Source organism: Balaenoptera physalus (genome assembly GCF_965194825.1).
Source record: "Balaenoptera physalus genome assembly, chromosome: 7".
NCBI classification, from domain to species: Eukaryota; Metazoa; Chordata; class Mammalia; order Artiodactyla; family Balaenopteridae; genus Balaenoptera; species Balaenoptera physalus.
Window position 1 is genome coordinate 115849257 of NC_138886.1, and position 20714 is coordinate 115869970.

At 46.9% G+C, this 20714-nt stretch overlaps 1 protein-coding gene across 5 annotated transcripts in view; it reads left to right on the forward strand.

The window, feature by feature from the left end:
- Window positions 1-20714, forward strand: part of GATA4 (GATA binding protein 4) — a 343627-nt gene that overhangs the window by 315777 nt on the left and 7136 nt on the right. For 4 of the 5 annotated variants that reach the window (XM_082468982.1, XM_082468983.1, XM_082468984.1 and 1 more), the window contains 4 exons: window positions 10665-10834; window positions 11825-11950; window positions 18420-18507; window positions 20073-20200. In XM_082468982.1, the coding sequence (XP_082325108.1) occupies window positions 10665-10834; window positions 11825-11950; window positions 18420-18507; window positions 20073-20200 (512 nt within the window). The remainder of the gene's footprint in view (window positions 1-10664; window positions 10835-11824; window positions 11951-18419; window positions 18508-20072; window positions 20201-20714) is intronic. The other variant, XM_082468985.1, reaches the window with a different exon arrangement.

The window sequence follows — 20714 nt, forward strand, 5'->3', positions numbered from 1 at the left end:
CAGTATCTGCTTGTTTCCCCACACCCCCCTCCCAGGGCACAATTAGGTAACTGAGGCAGGCTGGCAGGAGGCCTGGACTCCAAGGAGCCAGAACCAGCGCCGGACTTTGTCCACAGCAAGACTGGCAGGCAGCTTTTGGGCTTCCCTGGTGGCGCAGTGGTTGAGAATCCGCCTGCCAATGCAGGGGACACGGGTTCGAGCCCTGGTCTGGGAAGATCCCACATGCAGCGGAGCAACTAAGCCCATGAGCCACAACTACTGAGCCAGCGCGTCTGGAGCCTGTGCTCCACAACAAGAGAGGCCGAGACAGTGAGAGGCCCGCACACCATGATGAAGAGTGGCCCCCGCTCGCCGCAACTAGAGAAAACCCTCGCACAGAAACAAAGACCCAACACAGCCCAAAAAAATAATAAATAAATAAATATTAAAAAAAAAAAGAAGTACCAATGACCAATAAATATATTAAAATATATTCACCCTTACTATTAAAAAAAAAAAAAGATTGGCAGGCAGCTTTTGATTAGCTTGTCATACATCCCCACACTTTCTGGTCCTGCCCCCTGTGGAAAGGACCTTCGTCTTTCCCTCTGTGGGATGGAAAGAACAGTCTGTGCCATAGTGGATACCTGAGCCCAGAGAGGGCCACCTTTGTGGGAGGGGAGGCACCTGGGCCCGCGGTGGAGAAGACACTTTGTCATTGGAATGAGAGGATCATGGGAAACTGAAGAAATGAAGCAGACATCTCTAATCCCTCGACTCCTAGGCAGAGATGCTTTTGAAAATTAAATTAAAAACTGTATTAGTGTTTGGGATTAACAGATACACACTAGTATATGTGAAAAAAAATGGTATTAGTTATTTTGTAACAGCCTTATTAATATGCATTATGCAAGTAATATGTAATTTACATTCTGTAAAGTTCACTCATTTAAAGTGTGCAATTCAGTGGATTTTAGTATATTCACAGAGTTGTGCATCCGTCTCACAATCAACCTGAGAACATTTTCATCGCTCCAAGAAGAACCCTGAACCTATTAACAGTCACTCCCATTCCCTCTCCCCCAGCCCCTGGCAACCGCTAACCAACTTTCTGTCCCTGTGTATTTGCCCATTCTGGGCATTTCGAATGAATGGAACCGCTCACTCAGTGGTCTTTTGTGACCAGCTTCTTTCATGGTACATGATGTATACTTTTTTTTTTAAAGGAATTCCTTTATTTTCATTATTTATTTATTTATTTATTTATTTTTGGCTGTGTTGGGTCTTCGTTTCTGTGTGAGGGCTTTCTCTAGTTGGCGGCGAGCGGGGGCCACTCTTCATCGCGGTGCGCGGGCCTTTCACTGTCTCGGCCTCTCTTGTTGCGGAGCACAGGCTCCAGACGCGCAGGCTCAGTAATTGTGGCTCACGGGCCTAGTTGCTCCGCTGCATGTGGGATCTTCCCAGACCAGGGCTTGAACCCGTGTCCCCTGCACTGGCAGGCAGATTCTCAACCACTGCGCCACCAGGGAAGCCCCCTGATATTATTTTTAACCATCCATTTCCCCCGAGCTCAGGGCTTTTGCATTGCTGTTCCCTCTGCCTCTAGCCCTATTCCCCAAATACAGAGATGCTTATTTAATTAGCTGCTGATTTAATGAATTTGAGCTGTGTTACAGGAAGAGAAAATCTTAACATAGTCCATGTAATTGTCATTTTAAAAAATCAACTCGAATGTTCATATTTTTTTTACTGCAGCTTAGTTTTCTTACTCATTCCCCTATCAGTGGAGATTTGGGTTGTTTCCAGTGTTTTGCCATGAACATCTTAAAAATAAATATTTCTCTCTTCCTCTGTCTCTCTCTGTGGTGGTGGTGGGGTCCTTTTGATGTATTCTCATGAATTATTAGAGCAGTTTTATCACTAGCAAGAGTGGGCTGGTTTTTAATGCATCATGGAGCACTTTTCCACATCCATCCATCTGTATATATAATTATATATACACATATTCTGTCAGCCGAATTATGATGTTTGTCCAGGAACATGCATCTTGGTGGCCAGGCAGGCAGGCCAGGGGCAGAGCCTTCAGATTTACACCATCCTACTGCTGCCTCATTAGACGCTTTAGGATGCTGATTTGTTGAAATCTGATGGGTCAAAATGCACTGAGTTTCTGTTGTGTGCTGAGCACTGCAGATGGAGTGACCCAGCCTGAGAGCAGCGTGGTGCTTGGAGGGCGAAGATCAGGTCACGAAATGTTCTAGAAGCTTAAGTGAGTGACTCACCATCCCTGGACCTTGGTTTCTTCCACTGCCCATCCACGGAGTCACCCAAACACCTCTTCTAGTTTTCGAGGCTGTGTGCTTGCCCTCCAGAAGCCTTAGAGCCAGCACAGGGCGACCAGGATGAGGGGCCGTTCAGAACTTTCCAGGCCCAGTAAAGGAAGGGTAGGGTTTGGGCTCAGTACCCGGCGTCCAGGAAGTAGCAAACATTTTCAGTGGCTGATGGCCACCCAGGGATCCCGTGGCTGTAGCCGAGCCAGAGGCCGAACCCAGCCTGAACCCAGGGAGCTGGGAGGTTGTCAGTGGCCAACTAGAGAACCCAGCATTTAGAGCAGTTTTAGTCACCTCTATCCTTGCATTCTGCGTGCACCCTGCCTGGGAGGTGGTGACACTGGGGAGAAACGAGTGTGCAGGGGACCACAGGGGAGTAAGTGTGGCAGGGTTGTAGGTCTCCTACCTGGAGTTCGGCCGTGAGGGGCCATACGTCTGATTTTAAGCCTGTTGTCCCAGAATAAGTGGTAATAAGCACCTTTCCCTCAGAAGCGTGCCATTCTGGATGATGAGGTGTGTGGCATCCAAGCCAGCCCGAGGGGTGTTAGACAAGAGGAGAGCCGGTGGTTCCGGGTTTAAGAGGGTGGAGGCTACAGGACGGGGTGTCTGCTGAACGCAGCAGCCTATGGAGACCCTGGCTAGTCTTCACTCAGCGTCCGCAGGCTTCTTCCCCAGGCCCCGCGGGGAAGACTCCAGGCAGCCCATCCACTGGGTGGAAATGGGTAGGAGGGAGCCCGCAGAGGACGAGGAGACCACTGGGCAAAACAGTGTTCACAGAAACACTTACTGTTAGGAGGACAAACTATCGACATTAGCAGGAGTTTTACAGTAGAAATTATAACACAACACAATCTTTGAGTGTTTCCTGCTTAGTTCATTTGCCTACTTTGAAGACGGTCTCCCAGCCCGTGGATCACAGGTGGGAAGGGCCACAGTGACCCTCTCCTGGGAGTCTATGTGTGTTTAACTTCCAGATCCGGCAAACGAAGTCACATTCTCAGAACCGAACACCGTAGAACTCTACATGGCCATGTGGCAGTCTGTATCCATCATGGACTTAACCTTGCACAATGCGGGAGGCTTAGGACGTCATGGTCACTGAGGGTCAACTGTGAATTCTACAGCACCGAGAAATTTCTCCTGGGCCAGTGACTGACCCATCTGTCATGGGGAAATTTTTACGCTGTAATTATATCCCTACCTGTGGGGATTCTTGAAGGCCACAAAGATGCAGGCTAGGAGGCATTTCCCAAGCTGGTGTGCTGGAGAGCACTGAAACACACGTGCCCTGAGACGCTTCTGTGATCAGATGAGCTGGGTAAACAGGGCATACCTGAGTCCTGGACTTCTTGTGGTACTCGCCACTAACATGTCACGTTGCGACCCTAGACTATCTTTCATGTACTGATTTTCGAACTGTTCGTGTTGACGCTGTCTGCTGCTGGGAAGAGAAGTGAGTCCCCGACAGGATGGTCAAACCATCTATCTGCCGGCAGGAGCTGGTGGGACTCTGGGCCCACGGTTAAGAGGCTGCCCAGTCAGTCTGGGTTGAAATCCCAGCTCCTCTATTTCCTGGGCAAGACCTAACTTCTCTGAACCCCAGTGACATTCCTCTTTCCGGGCCTCCCTCCCACTCTGCCCTTGCTGTGCACACAGACCAGGTAGGAGTGGAGGTAGATACTTGGGAGCCTGTAGGTCTTCAAGGGAGGAGCAGGGGGTCCACGGAATGGAAAGACAGAGGCTTGGCTCTTCCCACAGCTCCTTCAGTCACAGGCATTGGTTGCCCAGCGAAGTCTTCGCCTCATGTTTCTCTGTGTGATGTGTAATTTCTCTTAGCTTATTAGGAGGTATTAACTCTTGGGAATATGCTGTAAATATTTTCCTCCAGTCTGTCATAGCAAGAGTTGTTCTTCAACCTCTTCTTTCTTTCCCTCCCTCCCCTTTTTTCTTTCTCTTTCTTTCTTTCTCCCTTCCTTCCTCCCTGCCTTCCTCTCTCTCCCTTTCTTTCTTTCTTTCTTTTTTCTTTCTTTCCTCCTTCCTTCCTTCCTTCCTTCTTTCCTTCCTTCCTTCCTCTCTCTCCCTCCCTCCCTATCTCTTTCTCTCTCTTTCTTTCTTTCTCTCTCCATCCCTCCCTGTTTTTGGTGCTTTTGTTCCTTCCTTTCACAATGTCCTTGCTTCTTTGTGATTTTTTTTTTTTTAACCTGACTCATTCTTTAACTCTCACCTCAAGCCTGAAGCCAGGGTCCTAGGTAAAATGCTGGAGGGGTGTGTGTGTGTGTGTGTGTGTGTGTGTGTGTGTGTGTGTGTGTGTGTGTGTGTGTTGGGGGTTGTGGTGGAAATCTATTTCCAGTACAATTACAATATTCACCTGGAGAAAAGTTTAAAGGTCTCTCATATTATTCCGTGGCTATCCAGAAATGCAGTGCGCTAAATGTTTCATATAGATTATACTCAGCTTCCTTGTTTGTAAATTTCTAAAGCTGTCTGCCCCTCGTGGATCGGGGTCGGGATGTAGTGGATGCTCTCTGTGAACCCCAGCGTTTTGCTCTGGGCGCTCAGAGGCAGGGGGCCCGGCTCGGCTCCCCAGGGCAGCTCCAGCCCAGCCCAGCGGGAACCGCTTCTGTTCAGCAGGAGCTTCCAAAATAGGTGCTCTAATCCCGCCAGCCGGACGTTGCCTGAGCTGTGTCTGCCCTCCCCGCGGCAGCAGCCTGTCACAGGCTGGGCCTGACAAAGCCCAGAAGACCGAAGCCTGAGGAGCTGCCCCAAAACCTCGAGGTTTGTTTGCTGCTCACCAGGCGCCAGCCCCTGGGACAGAGCCGGGCCTGTCAGGAAATCCAGGCACAATCTCTGCTGAACTTTGGATGGGACTCGGGGCTGGGGTTCAGCCTGGGACGTCTGGGTGGGGCTGGGGACTTTGTTCCTGAAGCCCCTTTGGCTCCGGGAGGTCTCTGGGCGGCCCCTCCCCTCTCTTTGCCGGCCTGGAATCCCCTCTGGCCTTGATTTGCAGCACTGAGTCGCTACCCTGGGCATGGGTAATTTCTGTTGTATTTGTGTGTCTTCCCTCCCCAGATAGATCGCAGAGAGATCTAGGATGGCTGAGGATGTGCTGCTGGGGGGAGGGCGGGGGCCGGGTAGTGATGCAGTCCAGGCGTCATTGCAGTTTGTCACATTTAATGTAATTATTTGCTTTGAGTTGTGCATCCCCAGCTAGACGGAAACAATTTTGGGCAGAGATTTTTGCCCCAACTTTACCTAGTATATCTCTACGTCCAGCACTTGCTACAAAGGCAAGTAGAGCAGACACACACGGCAAATGTTTGGGCTCCCCGCCAGAAACCAGATGGACTCAGCACCTGAGGGCTGAGGGACAGGAGGGTCTCTCCCACCGGGCCCGGGCTCAAGACCCAGCTCCTCTAGCAAGTGGAAGCCCCTCCGAAGAGGGCAGGTGTGACGGACACCCCTGTGGTGGAGCTCAGCGCAGAGCCAGGCTCTGTGGCTCTGACCCAGCGGCTGGCACACACATGGCCCCGTCCCTCAGCCTGAGCTCTCTCTCCAGCAGTCAGGAGACAAACCAGCTCTGGTGTTGCCAACCGCGATCCCGGCCTCTGAGTCCTCTCCCTCCTCCCCTCCACCTCCCCTCTCTTCCTCTCCTGCCTTTCCTCCTCCCAGCCCTGACTTGCCCATTGGCCTGTGGGTGGGTTCCCCAAGATGGATGGAGCCGGGCATGAGAGGTCAGGTCCTTACCCGTGATTGCGTCAGCTCTCCGTGGGGAAGTCAGGGTGGGATCCTTCAACCTCCTGGCCCCCATTTTTCTTTCAGGCACTTGGGTGGGAGTAGTCTGCCTTAATTCCTAGGACTATCGGTACTAAATTAGATGCCGAAGAAATTAGGCTGGGTTTGTTCCCCTCTTTAAAAAGAATTTTTTTAAGTGGGGCATGGATGGAAGTGAGGAGTTAGACCCCCATTCTTGGGGTGAGGGCACAATTCATTTTCTGCTTTTGGTTCCTAAAATGATCATGAATTAATATTTCCCATGAACAGAGCCCCGAGACCTGTCAACCTGCCTGCAAGTTCATTCCCTGCCCACAGGTCTCAAACTGGGCCAAGTCTGAGAATGATATACAATTTACAATTCTGAGAAAAGGTCAGATTCCCAAATCTCCTGGCTCTTTTATCTGTGCCCCCCGCCCCCCCACCCCCCGCAATATCCAGGCACCAAGATTCTCCCTGGTTGTTCCCACTCCCTCCCAAACCCTCCAACCCTGACAATAACCCATCATTGTTATCTCATGTGGTGTTTGCAAAGCACTTTACAGCCATTGTTGTTTTTCCTCTTATTTACAAAGTACTTTACAACTATTATTACAAGTCTTTTCTCTGAATGTGGGGTAAAGCTGACCCACTTCCGAGAGAGCTGGATTTCCACTGCCTTCTAAGTGGTTGGTCCAGTTCGCGTGATGCCCAGCACTGGGTGGGTGGGGCTTTCGTAACTCAAGGCCATGGCTGTGCCCTTCCTTATTTGCGATCGGGCTGCTGCCCACTTGCCCTCGGGAAGTTCCACCGAGTGCACGTGTGATGCAGTGGTTGTTAGCAGGCTTCACACCGTCAGATGATGGTGCTGGTTTGGGGCTCCCAGCCTGTCACCTCCCACCTCCCCCAGAGTGGGTGCTAAACAGCAGGGTTTGAACCTCTTTCTCTCCCTTCTTCAGTTCAAGGGGGGAAATATATGTATGTGTCAGATGTAAGAGAGTAAAACAGTCCCTTCCCCCAGAGTGTACTGGGAGTTGATTGAGGTGATCAAAAAAATTTTTTTGTTTCGTTCTTATTTTTTTTTCATATTTTAAAAACTAAGCAATTATAACAGTACAGAACGGTGTTTTTAAAAATGAAAAGTCCGGGGACTTCCCTGGTGGTACAGTGGTTAAGAATCCACCTGCCAAAGCAGGGGACACGGGTTCGAGCCCTGGTCTGGGAAGATCCCACATGCCGCGGAGCAACTAAGCCCATGCGTCACAACTACTGAGCCCATGTGCCACAACTACTGAAGCCCACGCGCCTAGAGCCCGTGCTCCGCAACCAGAGAAGCCACCGCAATGAGAAGCCCGCGCACCGCAACGAAGACCCAGCACAGACAAAAATAATTAAGTAAATTTAAAAAATAAAAAATAAAAATGAAAAGTCTATACAATTTGATTAGCCTAATAGAAGCCCCTTCCTGGTGGTCTCAGCTGCCATCACCGTGTATTCGGTGTTTTGCGTGATGCATTTTTCATTTAACATGGGAGGTAGGCATTTTTCTTTATTGTTAGGTTGTCTTTGTCATCATCATTTACAATTATGTAACGTTCCATTGAGTGGGTCAGATGGCAAGATTTTCTGGTAGAAGATATGGAAACTTTGCCCATTTGGAGGTGTGGTGGGTTGTAAGGAGATGTGGTGCGTCTGACGGATGCTTTTAGGAAGCACGGCCTTCACCTCCCCATCCTTCCTTTGGCTGCTGTTGTAACGCCTGACTCTTCAATCTGGGACTTCTGCACTTCCTACCCTAGGCAAGAAGTCTCTGCCACCGTAATGCCCAACTTGTTTAAGATATGTGGCCCAAATGAATTCCATAATATTTACTCATTATTGATACTCTGGTATCACTAGCATTCTGAGTTCCTGTGACACCTATCGGAGTGCTGAAATAGCAGATGCTCAGGAAGTATTTGTCGGTGACAGATACACACTTGCCAACCTCCAGTGCCTTTCCCCAGCCTGTAAAATGGTTGCTTGACTGTGTAACCCATTCCGTGTGGCAAGAAGGCATTTCCAAGGCAAGCCTCGGTGCTGGGTTCTCAAAGTAGTCAGGCCAGTAACCAGTAGAGAGACCAGGACTGCTAGGGAGGCTCCTGGGCTGAGATCCTGTCCTGGATGTAAAACAATAAATATGAAGAGAAAAGGGAATCTCCCCTCCAGAGAAGAGGAATGGATGGAGAAAGACCCTCTCCCTGTGCAGCCTTCTTTAGATGAACTGGAACGTAGGAAAGAGGTTGGTTTGCTTATCTTCAAAAGGAAAAGAGTGTGAATCTTCATCGGTGAGAGGCACGTTCTGAAATATTTATGAGTGAAATGACAGAATGTCTGGGATTTTCTTCAAAAGAAATCAGGATGGGGGAAAGTGGGTGGAGGTATACATGAGACAAGATTGGCCACAAATTGTTGGAAGCTGGATGGTGCTTAAATAAGAGCTCATTTTCCTATTTGGGCCACTTTTTAATATGTTTACATTTTTTTCATTGTTAAAAGAAAAATAGACTAATTGGGTTGTGCTCTGTTTGGACTGGAAAGGTGATGTAAAAATCCCACCATCGTGATTTAGACAGGAATGCAGAGGATTAATTTAGAGGCTGTAGCGCCATCTAGTGTTGATTGCAAACACGCTGCAAAATGAGGACATTGCCAGCGCCCCTCCTTGGTCTGAGGGCCTTTTGTGAGCCCCCCTGGCCTTTCCAGTCCCCTCACCGGAAGGCTGGGCCGAGGGAGCAGGGCCACCGGGCCAGGGCAGGTGGAGGGTGACGGTGCAGGTTGTTCACTCCACGCCTCCCCCCGGGTTTGGGGAAGCAAGCCGAGAACAGGAGTCATCGTGTCATGTGCGGCTCTCAAGGCAGGTGACCTTGCTGGAGGGTTCTCAGTGTGACCCAGGTGCAAAAATAGCCTCTCTTGTGACCGGTGTGTGCTCAGCTCCCCGGCCTGAGCAAACAGCCCCTCACACCTGCACACTGTTTACTCATAGTTACTTGTTTGCAGGTGCAAATGACTGTTTGTGTACCCAGAGCTGAGGAGAGGGCCTCCACCATCCTCTTCTCCAGCCCGAGTTCCCTCAGAGCAGGTAGCGAGGCCACAGAACTAGCAGAATGTGCGGCCTTAAACCCCAGGGTAAGGGGCTAGGCTGGTGGAGGGAGAGCGCTTACCCTCCTCCCCAAGTCTCCCTCGTGAACTAGAGAAAAATCCACTTGTGCCTCTGGTAGTAGGATAAGAACAATCTGAACACCAGGGTGGCTGTATTTAGGGACAGAAAATTTAGAAACGATATAAAAATTTTCAAAATAGGAAGCATTTTGTATACATGGAGTATACATGGAGTCAGAGAGACTTCTGGAAGTTCTGAGCCAGGCTTTATGTAGATGACAAGGAATAAGGAAACTGGCCCAGCCTGTCTCAGCAGGATGACTGAAATGGCCATGAGTGAGATGAGTCAATTGTTAAATTCTATAGACATGGAAGACAAAGGTGATGGGGAGGGAGGGGCCTGTGAGTGAGTGCAGGGCAATGGCAGGGATGGCCACGTTCCTGTGGACGGGTTCCACTCTAAAGCACCATTGCTCATAATATGCACCTTTATTTTATGTTCCAATAAGCAGGGAAAATGTCAAACTATGACACAGCATATCATACAGATACATTGAAATGATAAAAATGAATTACAGTCTTTTTCTGCAAGAAAGTTTGAAAATTTCAAGAACTTTCAGAAAAAGATAGTCCCTTTGGCTCAGTAATTCTACGTCTAGGGGAGTATCCTAAGGAATAACCAGAAATGCTAAGATTAGTTTTCAAAATGAGCGGTGTCTACGAAACAAAAGTCAGAAACTGGCTAAGCAGAAGTTCAATGAGAATAGTTAAAGGATGGTGCAGTACTAGCATGGGATAATATACACTAAAATACATTTATAAAGAATTTCTAACGTGGGAAAATGCTTTGGTATGAAGTGAAAAAACGGGCTCAAAATGATACAGCTTGACCTCAAGTAGACAAAAATATGTCAATATATAAAACATTGCAAAGGATCTAACAGAACAAAATGTTAATAACATGGTGATCTTTGAGTTACAGGATTATGTATGATTTCTATATTTTTTTTACACATTCCAGCATTTAATTGTCCCGAAGTAAATATTTATTATATTTTTAATGAAAAGGAAATGGAATCTCAATTTTGAAAGGGAAAAAAGAGAGAAAGAAGGTCTTGAGTGGAACTCAGTGTTAGGTGAAACCCCCCCGCCCCCCCCCGCCCCAGGCTCTGAAGGAGAGAGAAATCCAGGCGCTGGTGGTCTCTGCCACACTCCCTTCCCTTTCTCATGACCAGGGAGAGCCTGCTGTGTCTGGGATGCGGGGGGTGAGGTCCGCTTGCCAGGACAGCCCTCTGAGCCGGTTCCCAAGGGTTAGGGCCGAGCGAGGAAAAGCCAGGCAGCCCAAAGCGATCCGTCTTCCACTCCTTGCAAGGAGAGGGCATTATTTCCTTGGTGTCTAGAGTCTCCGCTGTGAGATTTCTGGCGTAAACAGAGAACTAATCCTCTGTGTTGTTTCCCACCCAGTAGATATGTTTGACGACTTCTCGGAAGGCAGAGAGTGTGTCAACTGCGGGGCCATGTCCACCCCGCTGTGGCGGCGGGATGGGACGGGACACTACCTGTGCAACGCCTGCGGCCTCTACCACAAGATGAACGGCATCAACCGGCCCCTCATCAAGCCCCAGCGCCGCCTGGTAAGCCAGTGCCGGGCGCCCAGCAGCCAGGCTTCTCTCCTTCTGTCAGCTCCTGGCTTCAGGGCTCAGCCTTGGTGGGAAATTCCTGGTTTTGAATTTGGGGCTTCAAGTCACGTTTCAGAGAAGGTGAAGGGCTGGGTGAGTGGCAAATAGTAATTTCTTACACCTTCAGAGTTGGCTTGAGCTACGAGGATGGTCCAGACCATTTAGTTCAACCCCTTAATTATGCAGAAGTGAAGAGTGAGGCTCAGAAAAGCTAATGGCCTTGCCCATGGTCACTTAGATACTGAGTCTCCCCTTGGGGACCAGAGTCCAGACTTCCTGCTCCCCGACCCAGCGTTGTCTGGTGTATCTCCTGTGTTCACATCAACTCCACGAGGAAGTTACCCTGTTTTCAGTTGATCCCTTGATAAACCCAAAGACCAGGGAGATTTTGGGGGGGCGTGCTGGGCCCTGTGGCTGGGGAAGAGTTGGAACCAAGTTTTTGTCTCCTAGTTTCCTGGTCTTTTCTACTAAAATTTGATTTTGACCAATTCGAACTAGCTTTCACAGATATTAGGGAAAGAAGAACAGAGGGGATAAACCCTGGTGCTTCCGTTTCTTGAGGTCAGTCTTTGAAGACACTCAGACACAGTAATTCCTCACCCCCACTTACTCCCGGCACCTGAGGCCCGGATTCATTCTACTTTGGGGAGAAGCTTTTCTGCCTACAGTATGCAGGGCTTGCTGGGCTTTTCCCTGACGCGAGTGACTGATAATGTTGCTGACGCCGCAGTTATGACCAGGATTTGCCATCCCCTGCAGCACAGCCCTTTTGCTCCCGCGCCCCCAGGAGAGGCTTAGGGACGCGGCATCCGAGCATCCGGTGCGGTGGCTGGTCTGAGACTCTCACACAGCCATGCCCCACGCTCGCTGCCGGTGAAGCAAGATGCTGCGGCGCCTGCTGTGTCCTTGTCCTTGGACCTGAAGGGTCTGTCTCCTGTGTTGCAGTCCGCCTCCCGCCGAGTGGGCCTCTCCTGCGCCAACTGCCAGACTACCACCACCACTCTGTGGCGCCGCAACGCCGAGGGCGAGCCCGTGTGCAACGCCTGCGGCCTCTACATGAAGCTCCACGGCGTAAGGGTCCCCCGACCGTGTCCTGCGCTTTCCTCCACCGCTCGGGTCTCACCCCTCTTCCTCCCTGCAGATCATAATTCATTTTCTCTTTCTTAACAAAGAAATGTAGATCTGGAAGGGACCTTAGAGACTGTCGTAGTGCGTTAGGGTTGCTATAGCAATACCATAGACTGGGCGGCTTAAACAATAGCAATTAACCTCCATGGTTCTAGAGGCTGGAGCTCCGAGATCAGAGGCCAGCAGGGTCAAGGGAGGACCCCCTGTCCAGTGGCAAACTTCTCTCACTGTGTCCTCACTTGGTGGAAGGGGCAAAGGAGCACTGTGGGGTCTCTATTATAAGGGCACTAATCCCATTCATGAAGGCTCCACCCTCATGACCTCATCACCTCCCAAAGGCCCCACTTCCTCATACCATCACCTTGCATGTTATGTTTGTGCACATATGAATTTGAGAGGAACACAAACATTCAGACCGTAACACAGACATTGCTGTGGAACATCATTTCCATCTTTAACATTACGTAAGTCTAATTCCCATTTCACAGTTGAAGAGACTAAAAAATAGTCTATATGTGTGGTAGTATGATATATAACAAAGGTAACAATTCAATGGATAAGGGATAGCTTTTTAAGAATGATTGTATTGACATAATCTGGAAAACAAAAACAAAACTTGACCTCTACCTCCTACCAAAAGCAAAAATAAACTTGCATGTCTTAAAGATATGAAACGTAAAACATCTTTAAATAGAGACAATAAAAATAGTAGAAGAAAATGTAGACGGGGAGTACTTACATAACCTTGAGGATGGGAGGAGAAGTTTTCTTCAGCAAGTTTTCAAAACTCTTAAGCCATAAAAGAAAACTTAGATATATTTGATTGTATAACATTTCATATTAGTGTATGGAAAAAGATACCCCAAGAAAGTAAAACCAATACACACATACATGAGAAAAAGGATTAATATTTCCAGAATACAGAGAGCTTCTACAAGCCTCTTTTTTTTCTGGCCACACGGCTTGTGGGATCTTAGTTCCCCAACCAGGGATCGAACTCAGGCCCTTGGCAGTGAAAGTGCAGAGTCTTAACCACTGGACCGCCAGGGAATCACCAAAGCTGTTTATGTTCTAATTTGGAACAATCTCCATTACATAGTGCTTAAAAATGAAGTCCGTGCAGAACACTGTACATAGCATGGTTCCAGTTTTATAAAGAAAGAGGGAGAACATAATTTATATGTAGTTGCTTATATATACATTGAACACTTTTGGACAGACGAATACACGTACATATGTATATAGATATGTACATGTGCACACACGTTTGAGAACTTCTTAAAATGTAAGAAACAGGCTGTTATTCCAATTGCCTCATGGGCAGAGGATTGATAGTAGTAAGATGGGAGGGGTTGTTATTAACTTAATCTCATGCATCTTTTCATGTTTTCTTGTTATAATGAGCTTAAAAATGTCTAAAAATAGAGAAAGCCCACGCACAGCAACAAAGAGCCAACACAGCCAAAAAAAAAAAAAAGTCTAAAAATATAGTTAAGAATACTCATAAGAAAACATATTGACCCTTGAACAATGCAGGGGTTAGGGGTGCCGACCTTCTGCAGTCGAAAATCCATGTCTAACCTATAGTCTGCCTTACATGTACGTGATTTCTCCTTACCTGTGGTTCCACATGTGCAGAGTCAACCAACCACGGATCATGTAGTGCTGTAGTATTTACTATTGAAAAAGAATCCACATTTAAGTGGACCCATGCAGTTCAAACCCATGTTGTTCAAGGGTCAACTTTTGCAAGAAGTGTATACAAGGATACTTGTTGAATCATTGTAATAATGAAAATGGAGAAAAAAACCTTTGGGAGGAAAATGGTTAAAGAAACTATTGTTCTTCAATAGGGGAACGATAAAAGGAACTGATAGAGGAATATTATGTAGGTATTAAAAGGATTGTGTCTGTAAAAAATTAGAAATAGAATTATTATATGATACAGCAATCTATTTCTGGTATAGATCCAAAAAGAATTGAAAGCAGAATCTCAAACAAATATTTGTATGCTCATGTTCACAGCAGCATTATTCACAATAGCCAAAAGGTGGAAGCAACCCATGTGTCCATTGATGGACGGATGGATAAGCAAAATGTGGTCTACACATACAATGGGATATTATTCAGCCTTCAAAAGGAAGGAAGTTCTGACACAGGCTACAACATGCATAGACCTTGAGGACATGGTGCTAAATGAAAGAAGCCAGTCACAAAAGGACAAACACAGTGTGATTCCACTTATATGAGGTCCCAGAGGAGTCAAATTCCTAAAGACAGAGAGTAGAATAGTGGTTGCCAAGGGCTGAGGGGAGGGAGAAGTGAGGAGTGACCATTTAATGAGCACAGAGTTCAGTTCTGCAAAATGAAAAGTGTTCTGGAGATGGATGGTGGTGATGGTTCATAGCAATGCGAGTATACTTTTTTTTTTTTTAAGGAGTCTCATGAAATTTTATTCAATTTCAAGGATATAGACAGGAAGCAAATTTCACAAAGAAATAATGCAGCAATGTAATTACCGGCTTGGATGGCTGTACTTGAGGTTGTTCAGAGTGCTAAGAACTATCTGGATTATCGGCTATCCAGTTTTCTCCATTCTTCAGCTCTTTGCCACACGAGGATCCATTAGTCCTAACTAGAATGGAAATGAGTTGTACTTACAGAGATAATATTTTATTCTTAGGATGCCAGAAAATGTAGAACATCTTTCTGAAGTAATAGAGGCTTCGGTCTGTAAGTGGGTCACTTATTTCCCCAATAGGTTTACCTCTAAGTCAACTTGAAGCACAGCCTTCAGGATTTCAAGCTTTAAAAAAAGGTTTAAACTATTTTCATCCTAAAATATTTTAAAATGGTTACACTGACTGGAAATTCCCTGAAATGAAACAGCTCAGTTATATTTGATAACTTTGTAGCACCCCAAATTCATTAGACACATTTAATGCATAGTTCCCAGACCTGCAGTAATACAACCATAACCATTCTAATCATATCATAGTTTAATAAGATATTGATTGGTCCCTCTAGATAAAGTCTACAAAGCAAAGGACTGAGCAGATCTGTTGCCACGTCTCCTCAACGGCTCTATAGTAGGCACAAGCAGTTGAGCTTTTATTTTAACTAAGGTTATTAAGAGTTACTAAATTGACAGTGATAGAGTGAATTTGTAAAGTATCCTTACCATTTTTTCAATTCATTAAGAAATGATGATCTTAGAATAAGGATAAAGCGATGACAGGTGCATTGGAAAATTAAAATGATTGGATTTGATATGGCTGCTAACAGCCCACAGTTAAATAGAAGGAAAACAAGTGGGGAGGGAAAGCCTTTCTGATCCACACCAAATTTCATACAATTACGCATGAGATTGTGTTTAGGTACAAATCCACCGCAATTCAAGTTTTTAGACAGAGGCCATTTATAAATTCATTATTTTGAAGTCAAAAGTACTTATCTTCTAGATCCCACTTAAATAAAGTCTTCTTAAAAACTTATTTCTTAATAATCATATTTTAAACCACTAGGTTTCAGTAGGCTGGTGAATAGACATACTCTATATCGATAGTAGAGGACTAATACTTTACATGAAAGATCATAGCAAGGCAGTTTACCAGAATTCTCATAGAAATGCACATTAGCCTATTTTACGTGGCACCTGTAAATAGCATCTGAGGAAATTTTTACAAAGATAATTCAGTAGTCTAGGTAATAATATACACTAAACCTTTGGCATCTGTGTTACATTTTAAATCAACCAATAGTTCTATCAGTTCCTTCAGGCAGCCTACTTGAATGTGACAGTCGACTCATCAGTAAAATTTCAATGCCATTTATCAACGTTTTATGATGAACAACTTTAATTAAAATAAATTCATTCACCTAGGATTTTAATTGATTTTTATAGATGAGAAGGAACCTGAATGATTCTATTTATGATACATTTATAAATCAAGTAAGAATCTGGCAAGACCTCCAAAGCCAGTGGGAAATGATTTGTCTGATGCCTGTGGTGGGAAGGGTATAAAGCACAGCTGTTAAAAGATGGTGACTGGCAGAAAACAAAGTTCTTCTATCTTCTAGTGACCCTGGCAGAAAAAAATACTGCTTCAAGATTTGGACACACATAAAGATACATCTGCCAATGCAAATGTCTATCACTAGGTCCCCTCTCCTTTTAAAAAAGGTATATTAGAACATGCATTCTCAAATGGGGGTGGTGTCACCCCCAAGTAGGACCAAAAAAACCCCTACTCTTTTCATGTATAAAGCAGATATAATACATATACAGCATACCTATGATATTAAAATTCACTGGGGGAATTCCCTGGCGGTCCAGTGGTTAGGACTCCATGCTTTCACTGCCAAGGGCTCAGGTTCAATCCCTAGTTGGGGAACTAAGATCCCACAAGCTGTGTGGCATGGCCAAAAAAAATTCATTGGGGCACTATTTTAAAAAAAAAAGTTTAAAAGGCTTTGGGGGTGGGGTTGATGAAAAAACGTTTTAAGAAACACTGAATTAGTAGTGGCTCTCTCAGTCACATGCATTTCTTCTCCCCACCATCACTATGCTATGTCAAAATACCCTGTGGCATTTTTGGTATTTGGAATTTTCATTAAGAACATAATGTCTCTAGGGCAATACTCCCAGAATAATTAAGATTAAGAAATTTATCATCAGCTCTAAACACATTTAATTATGGCACCTAAGAAGAGACTTATCCTTAGAAACTGACACCAAGTTAGGGAAATCAATTAACATTTATCTGATCATAATTACGAGTACAATCTTAATGTCTATATTAAGAATTACAGGTTTAAGTTTGGCACTGGCAGCTGAAATTCAAAATTGCCACTTAAAATTCAAAATGAAAATCTGCAAAGTCTTTTTAGAAAGCATTCCCTTTCTTTACACTATACTGTCACAGGTGACTTTATCCATTAATGCAAGTATACTTGACACTACTGAACTGCACACTTGATAATGCTTAAGATGGTAAATTTTATGTGATGTGCATTTTATGACAATTTTTTTTTTGAAGTACTGAGGTGGGTGGGGATAAACATGAGGACAGGATTCTTCTGAAGTCAGGATGGTCTTCAAGAGGAGGGCGCGGGGCGCGGGGCTAGAGGGCGGCAGGGCGGGGAGGGGAGGATACTTTCCTCCACGAGTGGGAGTGCTGTCTCATCTGACTCTCAGTTGACTAGAAGGCAGTTCAAGTTCACGTATGCTACTGCACTTCTCTTTTTTTCTGGCCGCACCGTGCGCGGCTTGTGGGATCTTAGTTCCCTGACCAGGGATTGAACCCGGGCCCTCAGCAGTGAGAGTGCGGAGTTCTAACCACTGGACCGCCAGGGAATTCCCTGCACTTCTTTCTTAACAGTTCCATGTTCACACCTCCGAAGTGATCATCACTTGTCCTTCTGTATTTGCAGGTGTGGCCTCTATTAGTCCCATATGGGAGACTAGCACAGACCAGGGGCTAAACAATTTGGTTGGCCAGGCCTGAAAGAAGCCAGATGTGGGGCAGGTACACTATTTTAAAATAGTAGAAAGATGACCCTGCAGGCCTGCCCCCGACCCTTGTTGAGGCATCTTGAATGGCTCAGGAGTGTGATGCCCGACAGTCACTGCTTGTTTAGGAGAACTCAGATGCCCTAACGTGCTGTCAGAAAGCACTCAGGCACTGGCCACAGGGCAGTCTCTCCACCATCGTCCCTGCTGCTCCCGACACCCATGGAAACCACCACTTGCCCCAGCCAGGCTCAGCACGGTGCGGAGCTGCTCCGTGTAGAGTGACTTTACATCTCCACCCTCCAGGCCGCCTCAGGTTGTGCCCATGATCTCGGCATAACTATTAATAGCACCCCCTTTTCACTCGCACAGTGACCCAGTCTGGCTGATCAGTTAGCGGCTTTGGCACATACTGTTCTTGCTGCTTGAAATGTCTGCCCCTCATCTACTTGACAGTCTCCTACAACCCTGGCATCACCTCCTCAGGGAGGCCTGCCTTGATGTGCCCATGTGCCACTTTCCCTCCCCCAGCCCAGGACACAGTTCAGTGTTTCTTTTCTATTTTCCCTCATCACCTACGAATCTGGTTATCTTCTATTTGTCTGTCTTTCCCAACTGTGAACCTCTGGAGAGAAGGGACTGTGCCTTTAGGTCTTTGTTTCTCCAGAGTTTAGTATAATATCCAGCATGGAATAGACATGCTCAACACATTTTTTTTTGGTAGAATTGATTTCCTGCTCAGCAGGAGTTCCAGGCCTGATTCACTCAGTCTCAGCCCCAAGGTTTGTAGAGGAATTGCATAGATCTGGCCTTCTCATTGTGTATTTGTGTGTGTGTGTAAATAATGTCACAGATCAGGTACAAATGGAAAACCACGTATATCGACTTGTGACCCCCTAGGTCCCCAGGCCTCTTGCGATGCGGAAAGAGGGGATTCAAACCAGAAAACGGAAGCCCAAGAACCTTAACAAATCGAAGACGCCAGCAGGTGAGAAAAAGATCGATGTGTAATTATATGAATAACTCAGTAGCTCTCAGAGTGTGTGAGCATCGTGTATGCTCAGGTGGGCAGCCCAGGCTACCAGGGTGTAATGATAGCATCGTCCGTCCCCAGCTGTTCAGGACAGAATGAATAACCCAGTGCAAAAGTAACATCACCATGGAACATATTTGGGAGCTTTTAAAGCAGGCTCAACTCATGTTGTGGCCTGGTTTTTGCCAGTTGCAAAGACTGCAGAGGTCCAGCTGGACCGGTTGAGGGCCTGGAGGAAAAAGGAACATGAGTCGATCCCTCCATCTTTGGTGCTCCAGCCACTCAGGAACTCAAGTTCTTTCAATTCGCTTTGGGCTAAATGGGGTGTAGGAAGACAGGGTTCTATGAGTCATGTTCAGATTGGTTTGTAACATTAATTTGTAAGCCAGTGTGTAATTAACATCATGTAGTACTCTGTACTTTGCAAAGCTCCTTCACAAATATTATCTCATTCATCTTTACAGACCCCCATGAGAGCCCATTTATGATCTCCATTTTACTAATGAGCAAGCTGAGGCTCAGAGAGGGCAATGACATCACAAGGGTCACACAGCTGTGAATGGGTAGAGCTGGAATTTAAAGCCAAGTGTTTTCACTTCAGGGTCCATATTCTGTTCAATATATACTCTGCCTTCTCAATTTCTAGATTTCAGAATGAGGACTACTCGGGTCCCCTACCAAGAGCACTCCCTCCTCAGTACCGCTGTCAAATTAAAGATTTCACTGGGAAATGTGGCAGTTGTGGAGAAATTAAGTCTGCTGATATGATGGAAAGTTTATCTTCTAATCTAAGGCCTGACAAAGTCAGATAAATTTCCCTGTTCCACTGCTGAGAACATGACCAAAGTTCTCCTCTTCCAGATTCGACAGTGGCTCGCTCCTCCTGGCAGTCACGTCTTAGCAGATAGTTCAGTGGCTCACACCAGGTCCTCGGCCTTTCTCCCTGCTTCCACATTGTTTATACGAACAGCACCTTCCCCTGGGGAACTTCATCTCTTTGCATGGTGGGGTCCCAGTGGGAGCAGGCGTCGGTTGGGGTGTACAATCCCCTATCCGAAATTCCAAATCCAGGGAGCTAGATTTGGCAGGAAAATGTAATCGGAACTGACACAGGCTAGTTACAGTCTTTATTTATCCCATGTGCGAATATTCCCATGTTTTGCTGTAGAACTATTAATGTATTTAATTACGGGGTGTTGTCCCAGACCCCGCTGCAGGTATTCTGTAATATTCAGTCTTTGCCCTTTTTAAAATCCAAAAGTTTGAATCCTGAGACACATGTGGCCCCAAGCATCTGGGTTAAGGGGTGGTGAGCCCGTCATCTGAAAAAGTTCCCTTGAAATTCTGCTACTTCTGCTTCACTGTGAGAACCGTTGCCCTGCACTGATGGAAGGACCCTGCTTCTCTCCCCAGCAAATGTAGACAAGCCGTTAGCACGGATCTGCCCTGGCTGTCTCCAAGGGCCGCCATCCGTTTGTCCCTGCCCCTGGGCTGGGTGTCCTGACTCTGCCTTGTTCCAGGTCCCTCGGGCAGTGAGAGCCTCCCTCCCACCACCAGCGCTTCCAGCAGCAGCGCGGAAGAGATGCGTCCCATCAAGACAGAGCCTGGGCTGTCATCCCACTATGGGCACGGCAGCTCCCTGTCGCAGGTACTGCTCGTTGGGGGGTAGCCTCCAGGCGGCCAGGCCCCCCGCCCGAGGCGAGGGGCTGTCTGTCTGCACGAGGATATGTTTCAGCACTTCTGATCAAGCTACAGCGATTTGGACACACGACCGTGATGCACGCGTTTAGCAGTCCCGCTGTGCCAGGACCCGTGTGCTGGCACACAGCATTGCTACAACCGGAATCAGAGTGCGGCCGCTGTGTGGGAGGCGGAGCGGGGCTTTCTAGGCCAGTCTGTCTCCTAAGTAAGGGTGGCTTGACCTTGGCCTTGAGGGTGGGTAGATTTTAACAGGAGGAAGGGGAGGAGGAGTTCCCTCCTGGCGTGGGCAAAGGTGTAGAAGCTGCAGAGGGCAGGGCGGGCGGGCTGGGGTGGGTGAGGAGGTCACAGGCAGGATGCCGTTGTCATGAGGGCTGGCTGCGGGTCCAGCTTCACATGTGTGTCCAGAAGACGGGCCAGCAGGACCCTCATTTCCCTCTGTCAGATATGATGGCAGTCCTGCT